Source organism: Coptis chinensis, chromosome 3, assembly GCF_015680905.1.
Source record: "Coptis chinensis isolate HL-2020 chromosome 3, ASM1568090v1, whole genome shotgun sequence".
Taxonomy (NCBI): domain Eukaryota; kingdom Viridiplantae; phylum Streptophyta; class Magnoliopsida; order Ranunculales; family Ranunculaceae; genus Coptis; species Coptis chinensis.
The window spans coordinates 115615330-115626709 of record NC_141458.1 but is presented as its reverse complement, the minus strand read 5'-3'; the positions used below and the strand labels follow the sequence as shown (position 1 = coordinate 115626709).

General features: G+C 35.1%; 1 protein-coding gene across 13 annotated transcripts; it reads left to right on the top strand.

The window, feature by feature from the left end:
- Positions 1 to 239: 239 nt before the first annotated feature.
- Positions 240 to 5923, top strand: LOC147513309 (LEAF RUST 10 DISEASE-RESISTANCE LOCUS RECEPTOR-LIKE PROTEIN KINASE-like 2.2). 13 transcript variants are annotated; one of them, XM_086596341.1, is made up of 8 exons: positions 240 to 674; positions 768 to 863; positions 958 to 1074; positions 2961 to 3013; positions 4109 to 4206; positions 4651 to 4707; positions 4815 to 4846; positions 5346 to 5923. In XM_086596341.1, exons 4-8 carry the CDS (start codon positions 2975 to 2977, stop codon positions 5633 to 5635), a joined length of 516 nt encoding a protein of 171 aa, XP_086452467.1. In that variant the 5' UTR covers positions 240 to 674; positions 768 to 863; positions 958 to 1074; positions 2961 to 2974; the 3' UTR covers positions 5636 to 5923. The 13 variants fall into 13 exon arrangements, 6 of the variants coding, with proteins under 6 accessions (XP_086452467.1, XP_086452470.1, XP_086452471.1 ...); XM_086596344.1 differs by having other exon boundaries at positions 242 to 863; positions 4079 to 4206; XM_086596345.1 differs by lacking the exons at positions 240 to 674; positions 768 to 863; positions 958 to 1074 and adding an exon at positions 1577 to 2644 and having other exon boundaries at positions 5217 to 5923.
- Positions 5924 to 11380: the final 5457 nt, after the last annotated feature.

The window sequence follows — 11380 nt, the reverse complement described above, 5'->3', positions numbered from 1 at the left end:
TGTGTTGAATAAGGTATGCCAAACTTTCAAGTAGATTTGCACTTTGCAGTCTTTTGGCAACTTCCCATCTCTTTTTTATGAAGCTTCTATAGTCTAAGACCTTTTTAAATTTACATGTACAACTTTCTAAGCTAATTACTTTGTTTTGTATTTTACCGTGATTGGCATGTTGTGTTGCTTTCAAACTAGCTAAATTTTGCCAATTTCACACAATTCATGGTTATTAGTAATCGACATCACTCTTAATGCTATGTCATAGTGTATATAGATGCATAATGCTTTTGGATTGGATTTCACTAGCCTTCACTTTATTTTGTCTATTCTTTTATAATCTTTTCACATGCTTCCATTGATAATTTCATTAGAAATCAGTTTTTTGGTTGTGGTTCTATGACTGTATTTCTCTCTACCGGAATTAGTTATTTGTTTAATTTGTGTTCTCATCAGTCTTTGTCAAGAGATTAATTATGCCTAATACTTGGTATGCATCTTCTTTCTTCTGGTCAACATAAACATCTTCATTCTATTGGAAGTAAGCATTGTATTGTTTCGTCTTTATTTCCACTGTATACTGATAACACTGATATATATACAATATCTTAGTGTATCTTAGTCCAGGATTTAATCTTAAAAACCCTTCTGCTTACTACCACATCTTAGTGCTTGAAGTAATGGTATGACCAATTTCTTCTTTTGGTTTGTTTTCCATTGAGGGCTCACTCTTCTTTTTTCGTTAACTATATGCAATTTGGAATTCATGATTCAAGGTTTTGCTCTGTGGGCTGATTGGTCTACCTCCTTCAAACGGTGTCCTCCCTCAATCCCCCATACATACTAAGAGCCTTGCTGTTCTTAAGAAGCAGGTACATTGAAGTACTCTGAAGATTATTCTCTTGACCAATTTTTTCTGGTAGAACAATATTTGAATGCCTAATTAATGTCATTAATGGTCCACAGTTGATTCGAAAGAAGATGGTATGGAGTGCTAAAGAATGCATAAAGCAGCAGGCTAGCAACATAGCAATGTATGGCAAGATGCAAGCTGCATTCATAGAAATGGACAAATCCCTTATTGTAAGTTACATTCGACATAAAAGATCTTTTTGTCAATTTCTGCATCAGCTTTACATATTATTACCCTTTTTCTATACATATTTGGAAAGGATTTCCATATTTCACTGACGTGGGAAAGGTGAAGAAGTAGTGTCCTATAGATTGCATTTTGGCGGCATAGATTTTGTTCTATGACATTACAACATGTAATGTATTTGTTAGCAATGGCTTGTGTGTTTAATCACTTGAAGGAAGTGATTATTAGTTAAGACATATTAAAGAGATGACACAGGAAAGACAATATATTGTATATATTTATCACTGTGTCAAGTGCCCATTTATTTGGATGGTTTAGAATGAACTAATCCATTACTATGACCTCATTGTTGAAATTTGTTGATTAACCACTGGATCACGTCAATTCTTTTATTTGTTGTTTCTGACTCGCTTAGTTGAGTAGTGGTAGCATCTAACTCAGCTTGCAGGGGTGTGACTGATTGGAATGCTTATTGGCCCCCAAATAGATCATAAATGCTATCCTCCACCAGTACCCACGTGCTCCTAGAACTTACCCGACCTAATCTATAGAGAGAATCTAACTCATATACCCAAATATGCTCTAACAGTCTGACCTACCACCAAACAGTTCATACACTTAATCCGTTGAGATAGAGGTCCTTGGAATGTGTTGTGTTGACTAACACTAGAAGTCTCTAGCGATGCTCACTAACACTAGAGGAATTCCTAATTTGAAATATAACTTATTCTTTATACTTTTGACAACCACTAGAAGTCCAACTAGAGTAGAGCCTATTTATGAATTTTCCCATTTATTTAACACCCTTTCTAACAAGCTTTTGATTTCTTGCAATTTAGTGTTTATGAATCAAGTGGTACTTTCATTTACAGATTTTGAATCAAGTAGTACTTCCATTTACAGATTCGCTGATGCCATTTCTTTTCCAAAACAAATTTTGATTTGTTGCTTTTGATTTCCCGTGAGGCTTTGATTACTGAAAGTTCCGTGACATGCCCTTGGGATGTTAGCACTCTATTCTTCTCTTCTCAATGCATTATTTACTAAGTTTCCCATATGTTGTACAACGACCCAACAATACTTTTTTCTTTCTGTTGTTGGGGTATTACACGGATAACTTTGTGGATAACAAGCATGCTTATGTATGATTTCGCCTAAGTTCAGTCTTTTAGGGTGCTTCGATCATTTTTCACCATGTAAGGACCATACAATATACGTTAGATCAAAACCATTTTGAATGCCTTTGGACTTCGTCAAACAACAATCTTTTCCCGTTCCGACATTATACAAGGACAAGGACATGTTGTGAACCCTTCATATTTTTTTTGTGCCAAATCAATAAAATTATCCACCCTTTCTCTATAGATGGTGCTCACTCAGTTTGGTTCATGAATCCACTCTTTCTGAATTGGCCGTGACATTCTACCCTTATGTAGGTACAACGAGAAGAAAAAAAAGAAAGGTAATTCTCGAGTTAGTTAGTTTGAACTTTGAAGCAATCATAAATTTGAGAACATGCTCCCTCCTTCTCAAAGAGTTTATTCATGGAAAAAGGTAGGTGAACTTCTTCTAATACTTTAGATTCCTATGTTGCGCTGCCCTTCACTCATACTTTAGATTCCGATGTTGCTACAATTTATCCTTTTCCAAAGTTTATTACACTTCATCATATGTTTTCTTCAATATTGAAAGTCCTGCTTTGTTACATGAACTTAACCACTTAACCATTTAATTATTTAAAGATAAGGTCACGGAACGGTTGTCATTTGTTCTCAAGATTAACGCGTCTGGATTTACGAATCTTATTATTGCATTTGGATTTCCCGGTCTTCTTACTGCCAAGTGTTTAAAGAATTTTGATTTATTACAGCAAACCCCACTCAGATGCGCACTGCCGCTTCACCGAAAGGGAATCATCAACGGGTACACATCTCTCTCTATTATTTTTTTTCTTTTTCCTTATTATGGTATTGCGAATTTGATCACAAGAAGATGTGCTTATATATTATTTACTCAATTTTGAAAATCAAAGTTCTCTTGCAATAGGGTTCACTTATTTATAACTTAAACACATTCAGTTTATTTGCTTCCACTTAGAGTGTTATTTTATTATGCTCATCAATATTTTTGCATCCTGAATAATTGTGAAGCGCGATGGTTGAATATCACAATTGTTGACCCTAGGTATGACCCACTTCAGATAATCCTAACATTTCATTGCTTATTGTTATTCGTTTAATTCTTGGCATAAACCAAATAATTATTGACTCATCAGATGATTACTAATAAGTTATTAAGTTATATAATAATGCATTCTTATGCTTACTGGTCCAAAGCCCAAATAAAGGAGGATGGCAAAAGAGTTATACTGTGATGTTGTATAAGGTAGAATATTACTTTTCCACCGCATTTTGACGAGGTCTACCAACTCAGGCAAATATACCCTTTACAGGTGTTTAGTAATTGTTAGAATAAACCAACTCAAATTATATGCTCTGTCAAATCGTGGTGTCAAGAGATAAATGAAGCTAAATGCTCTGTCAAGAGAGGGGCATTCAGTCTGCCTGTGGATTGTTGTCTGCATTGTGCTTAAATGACACAATTTGTAAATGAATTCACACTTCGCTGCAATCTATTATAGCTACATTATGACACAATTTGTAAGGATTTTAAATCACTTAACATTTTCTTAGCATCCCTTTAACAAATAAAGCAATACATCACATGATGTATCTATTTTTTTTTTTTTTTTTACTCTATTTTTTTTTGACTTGGAGAGCATTTATATTTCATTGTACAATGGACTGAACTGTAAATAACTAAATATATTAATAAGGTGATATGTTGTTGATACATTGCATGATATTAGAGCTGATTAAAGTGATATGTTACGCTGAAAATGGTTTTTCCATAGAACCATATATTAATATTCAGATTTAGCCCTCTGAAGTCTCATTGTTTCTTTTGGGATGTCGCCTTCTACAACAGTTTGTGGTTGACATGTGTGTCATATTTTAGACAATGAAGATGAGATTTTATCGGGATAATCAGCAGACTATTAGGTCCGAGTTGTACCAAGACATTCAAGATGCACTAAACTTTGGGGAGACATGCAGGTACCTTATATCTTCGAGCATATCTCCACATATTCTAGCTTCACATTGGCATTCTCCATTTGATATTGTCTATCTATAATATGATTCAAATTGATGGTAGAGCTTGAGTACGAAGTTTAGCGCCTGTTGTTATCACCATTTTCACTGGATGTGGACGTGTATTGGCTCATTAGATACTACTGTTTAGTGTTGCATAACTTGCATTTAGCTGAAAATATTTGTTTTATGAGTTCCCAAAGTCATCCCCATATCGCTCTACCACTGGAAATTTCCTAGCAGTTAAATTTCATGAATAGACAAACATTGGAATTTCATGAATAGACAGACATTGGAATTTCTATTAGGCAGTTTGTTCAGTAGAATGGACATGATCTTTTCATTCTCTTTCAGAAAAAATATCGCCTAACAACCAAGATGTCTCAGGTGATATCTTTTTTGCCTTAGGAGTAATGGATCCACCGCTACTAACATTATGGATTGTCATAATTTTCTTCGGCAACAGTAAGTTCTGTCTCACAATTTCAATTTGATTTCTTATTTGGGAGTTTGATAATTTATGCGTGCTTTTGTAAATATTAATGATGCCGGTGGCATGCACACTTTTTCAGCTGCAAGAGCCTTTTCGAATTTTCACAAGAAGGTGAGATAGCACATTAAGTAGTACAATTTAGTAGCACAGAACGTGCTTTATGTAGAAAATGATAGATTACGGAGTTCCCAAAGTCATCCTAACAACGTGCTTCCCTTGGAAACTTCCTAGCGATAAATGTTGAGAATAATCAGTGGACTTATTACCGAAAATCTTAACGGTTTGTGATTTATAATAAGCAATTGGTTACTAGAATATCTGTGATTCCTAATAAGATAAATAGTTTATTAACCAAGCCGTAAAATTGTCTTTGGGGGTTTCTTATTCAGGAATATGATAATTTCTGTGCACTTCTGTAAATATTCATGATTGTGGTTTGCATACTGTTTCACATACAATGGTCTTTTAAAACTTTTACAAGATAATGGCTCGAAGAAGAAATACTGTTATGGATAAGTTTCTGCTGAGATGAAAAGAGAGAAGCGCATCATATTTTCCTCTCAGGAACTAATGACTGCTACTAACAATTTTGCTAACGTTTTGGGCAAAGGTGGCCGGGTTGGTGCACTTTATAAAGGAATTTTAGATAATGAAGCTCTAGTAGCAGTGAAGATTCTAAATGGGAGTTCTGACAAGAGAATTGAAGACCAGTTTATGGAAGAAGTGGGTACCATTGGAAGAACCCATCACTTCATTCTGGTTCGACTCTTTGGTTTCTGCTTTGAAATTAAAGCTGTGTTTTGCAAGCATGGACTTATGGATAAAGCCTCCAAGGTATTCAAGGAAGGGGACTATGATGTCTGCGAACCGAATGCCATAACTCATCATCGTTTCACATGAAGTGGGGTAAATGGATGAAGCCTTGATAACATGGAGGGTGGGGATGGATCAGAAAATTACAACGACTGTTAACATGCTAACAGATCTACACAACGACAATCTTCACTCATATCTATAATAGTTTAATTGTTTGCTATTTAGGAGTGATGCAAATTCTGATCTGTAGCAAGCAAGGGTATGCCAGATCATGTATAAGACTTTGATAGAGCTCATGTAATGATGAAATCGTTGCTCGAGAGCTCCTGAGGAAAATGCTTCTTAGAGGATCGAGCCATTTACTACATGAAACTAGCAATGATAGTTTTGGAGTTTTACAAAATCGATATACCTAGGGCTGGTCATCGAAATCGAGCTATTAAGTGAGTAACTCGAGCTCGGCTCGTCGAAGGCTCGACTCAAACTCGTTAAGACAAAAGTATGAGTCGAGCTTGAGCTTAATTTAAAGCTCATTCTAGATAGCGAGTAGTTCGAGTTCGAAGTTCGAATAGCTCGTGAGCTACTCGAGTCGAAGCTCGAGCTTGAGTAGCTCATGAGCTACTCGCTTTATAAGCCCATATAAAAGTATATAATTTATAATTTATACGACATTTTATACTTTATACCCAACTATAATTTACAATTTATACTAGTTTTAATGTTTTATATACATTTTTTTCGAGTTTGAGCTCGAGTTCGAGTTCAAACGAGCATAATCAACTCGAAGTTCGAACCCGAGCTCGAGCTCGCATGTAAAATGAGTCGAAATGAGTCGAGCTCGAGCTATTAGTATAACTAGGCGAGTCGAGCTTGAGCTTCAATATTAAGCTCGAATGCGAGTTCGAGTCGAGCTTCTACATGCGTGAGTCGAGCTCGAGTATAACAAAACTCGACTCGGGTAGCTCGATGACCAACCCTAGATATACCTGCTTATGATAGAGAAAACACCCAGCAAGGCTTGAAAATTGAAGATTAGTTACCTGTAATTTGTTACACATTGTCCCCATTACATCTATGTTGATAATATATTATTACTTTCACATGCCGTGAATCTTATATCTATTTTTTCTTCTCTTACAAACACGTTACTCGATGCATTCTTAAGAAATTCTTCACCAGATTTTGCATATAACAAAGCTCTGTACCATAAATATTTTTGCAAGCAGAACGTCTAACAAAAAAATTGAAATCGAATAGTGGGATCTTTTAGCAAATTAATAGTATAATTCAATTTTCATTTTGTCCATCACGTGCATCACACGTGCCCTTTTGCTAGTACTAAATAAAGATGTATAAACTGTGTCACACACACACACACATATGCCAATGTTAGAGGTTTCCAAATTAGCTGAAATTTGTAGAGATGATTTTTATGGTGAGTATATCTTATCCACAAAAAATTAGATTTGAATTCATTTTCTAGGTGAAATTTAATTCATGTACTTATTTTAAGTTAACTTAAGTAGCTACTTTTTAGAGAATGATTGTATATATATAAGAACGAACAACAAATGTTGCACAAGATCCATGAGATTGCTAGTCAACTAAAAGTGGTTCTATGCTAGTGCATATATATATAATGCTCCCAGTGACCCACGTCAGCCCCCTTTTTTTCTCTCAGACTGACACATCAGATTTTACCTAAAAAAATGAATTCTACGCTCTTTCTTTTTTGGCAATTTCAATTGTTCGTAGTCCAAAATAGATAAAAACCCAAAATAGAAAAGTAGATAAAAACCTCATTCTTAAATCTTATCTCCATTCTTCTTAAATCTTATCTCCATTCTTAAAACCTGGAATTTTTATATCATCGAATTGGACGAAAGAAAATCACATGGCTTGGGTATCAACCGTTAAGCATAGACAAGCATTTTGCTGGAAGGATCAAAACCTATTTCAAGAACTTCTTTGACCGCGTCACTAAAATTATCATTTTCTTGCCCACATGCTCGATGTCCAATCAAGAGTAGTTTGGACTTTGGAGATACTAGAATCTGGTACACCAAGATCATGCAAAATCTGAACTTTGGGCTCCAAATGATTCTGAGGATCCAAACGAAGAAAGGCAACACTACCCACTTTGCTTATTGCTGAAACAACATTCTCTTCTCTTGGCAGTAACATCTTGAGCAGTTGGAAACATGGGATGATTGTGTATTCTAAACTGGAATGTAAAATGTTACAGCATTTTGTAAGGAATTGGCATATGTCAGTGTCAGAAAAACCAACCTGTTTAAGATATTGAATTTTGGGTTCAAGGGTTTGGTCCGGATTGGACAATGAAACCACAGGGGAATTTACTGATCATAAATGTGATTTGAGTATTGGTAAATTCATATTTTTGGAAGAGCTTCAAAACCGAAGTCAGATTAGTTGTGCTCTCAAAGTGAACTTTTTAGCAAATTTTAAGAGTCGCTTCAATGGAGAGACCACATGACTTTTCAAGTTAAAAACCTCTTTCTATACCCTTTTTTCAATTCTTTTGATAGCTTCATGCAAAATTTAATTTAAACATCTTATTTGTTTCCATGAGCGATATCCATGATCATGACTTGCTAAACCTCGTGAAAATTCTAGGACGCCATAAAGAAAAGTATTTCCTTTATGATCCGAAGAGCCAAGAGTCACAGCTGATTGGAAACGTAAAGAAGAATTCTAAGTTGTATTATCCATTTGTGTTTCATACAAATAGCTTTGTCAGTTGGTAAGGATCGGGATTTAGTCTGTTCTTTCTGCCTTTTAATTATTTCATTGTTTTTTGTTTTTGTTTTAATTGCATTATGGTGTGGGCATCAGTTCAATTTTACGTTTCAGTACACTTTGAGAATGATTTGGAGAATGGGTTTTGTATTCAGATTTCTACCTCTATTGGCTTTGAAATAGCAATTTAAGCAGGGATATTGGAGTGTTCGGATGAACTTCCTGAGGTCCTTTTGTTACCACCAGTTATGATTATGATGCTCCCATAGATGAATATGGTGAGATAAGATTCTTCCGAGAAGTCCGCATGCATTGGTTGCTCATGAATTTTTTTGGTTTTGATTGCTTTAAACTTCACGACTTGCAGGTTTGGTAAGGCAACCTAAATTTGGGCATCCAATTTTTTCATATGGGCTATTAAGCTCTGTGAGGGTGCTTTAATTTTTGTCGACCCGTTACTACTTCTTTAGGAAGCTTCCAACAAACAATTTTTCTAATATCACGAAGTTTTCCACCGTTCTAACTTGGTAACTCAAATTTTGCCTTAATCAATCATATATATATTTCAGAAAGTGTATTCTCTTCCAACTCCTGAGGTTGTGCGGCCTTTCTTGCGAACTACAATTCCAAGTCTGCTTTGCCAAAGTTGTGTTCAAAGAACAAGCACTATAACTTGCTTCCCTTGGTCAATCAAAGATCTTCCCTCGATTGTGAGAATGTAGTCTTTAATACCGCAAAAGTAAGTAGTGTAAGCTATAAAGAAGCTCAGATAAACCTATTTTAATATCTTAACCAATCAATATATATATATATATATATATATATATATAACATAATCGAGGAAGGTAACTAAATCCTAGCCGCTTAAAGATGTATTTTTGGCGGGCTTTTCCACCGCTCCGATGCCCTTTGGCGGCTTGGCCCTATCTTTCTCTCTTTTTCGGTAGATTGACCGGATATTTCCTTTAAGTTCTTTCCCTTCTCTTCTTGGTAGATGTATCACGTATTTTTAAGTATATGTCTTTCCCCTTTTCTTTCAATTCTATATATATATATATTTTTAAACCCATGATGGCATGATATACCCTTGCTTCTCGTGCATTTAATTCTTTTACCTAATTGAATGTTTATTCTTTTTGGAATAGCTCCATCTCCTTTTTGAGGCTTCAAACTCTGTTTTCCGAAAGCGGTACAATTGCAACCAAGGCGGTCACCCACCAACAAGACCTTTTAGTGCTTCAGCAAGGTGTATCATTGAGTTTTGGATACGGTTTCCACTTCCCACGCACTACTCAAAACCGAGACACGGGACCTTCTTGTTTTAGTAGCCACAAGTGGAGAAACCAACAAACAACAATTGAATTAATCTACTTCACGCTTTGATTTTACGCTTTGACCATGAATTCGATCTTGATGCTTTCTTGCCAAAAACACGCTTTGATCCATTTTCTTAGAGATTTCCCATTCCAAGAAGTAAAGATCCGGATAAAATTTTAAAGAATTTCATGACCGATTGAGAACAAGAATAGGGAAGAATCATATTATAAAGAAATTTGAACTTTGTGATTTCACACCAATCTATGAATGGCATCAAAATGAGGAGAAGAAAAAACAAATGAGTACGTATATGTTAGTGTGATTACCGCTACACAAAAAAAAAATTTTGTATATGGATCTTAGCTTATTGTTCAATGTTGTTTTGATTTGACTAACATTCATGACTTTTTGCAGGAGAAAAAAGCTCATGAAAGAAGAAAAGATGAAGCAAGAAGAGAAGTATATGTGGGCTATTGTTGATTTGTGTCAAAGAGAAGGTTACCTTTGACTTTGACGATATAAGCTCTTAGATGTTTATTTAAATGTAACATGAATTTTATGTCTTTGGTAATTGCACTTAATTCTTTCTAATAAAATAGGTCTCGGTTTGAGTCATATATAAACTCGATTAGAAAGAATTAAGATGATGGTGTATATCGGGTCGGGTTTGGGGAAATTAGGAACGTAGAATGATAAAAAGCATACACAATTCTCTAGAGTTGGTGTTGTTTAGGGGTTGTGCTTTGTTGCATAGTACATAGTCCCCATTATGGATGGCCATGAGCGGCTGATTATGGTTTTCGTTTGTAATAGCATACATGCACCTAGAGTACTTGCATTTTACCAAAAAAAAAAAAGGGTGGGGGTGGTGTTTAGTTTTTCCAATGAAAACGTTTTTTATATGCATATGTAATTTTAGGTACATGCTAATTTATTCAAGGATTACATTTTTTTTTTAATGGATGTGACATTCTCAATCTCGGGTTGGAAACTTTAGAGTTGAACCACCGGATTTGCCTGGGCGTGGAGAGCATCCCAAGGTTATATACTTTGTTGTTTATAAAATGATTGATTTTTAGAAAAGCATGCGATTAAAAGCTTAGAATGGCTATTAATAAAGTTTATTTTTATCATAGAGGTTATTATATGTAGTCTTATTTGTTTTATGCTTTCGATAGGAAAACTGAAAAAGCGATTCATCCAAGAGATATTACCATCAATATAGGAAAAGGTGCTCCAGTTCAGTAGTGCTCAATACACGTGAAAGGTTCCCGAATCCAATTGCATTAAGATTGCACTTATTTTGTGTTTTGAGGTGTGAATGAAGATTTATTATGTTATCCTTCCAAGGGTTAATTTATTTGGGGTGCCTTTGTGGTGGAAAGAAGTAAAGCATGACAATACCGTTACATGGTTAGCATTTTGGAATGACCCTATCAATCCAAAAGAATTCAAGTATGTATTCTTGGCAGCTAGCAGCTCATTAAAAGGCCAAAGTGACAAGGAAAAATATGAGAAGGCTAGGTCACGAAAAGTAAATTCTCAACTCATTTCCATGTATTGTTTTTATGTTTGTTCTTGAGTAATCGTTTGTGTGCATATGTGGTAATAACCGTACATTAATCGATATCGTGCGGCAGAATACATTGAAAATATAAGAGTAAATTACGCCAAGGATTTCACGAACAAAGATGTTGTGAAGCTGCAAGTAGCGATTACTACTTATCTTATTGATAAGTTAGCTCTCAAAAT

What these genes read in the sequence shown, in the direction of transcription:
- LOC147513309 (XM_086596340.1), top strand. An exon ending in CATAATTTTCTTCGGCAACA is followed by an intron (nt 4,708 to 4,814) that starts GTAAGTTCTGTC and finishes ACACTTTTTCAG; the next exon opens with CTGCAAGAGCCTTTTCGAAT. An exon ending in TTTCGAATTTTCACAAGAAG is followed by an intron (nt 4,847 to 5,345) that starts GTGAGATAGCAC and finishes TTTTGGGCAAAG; the next exon opens with GTGGCCGGGTTGGTGCACTT.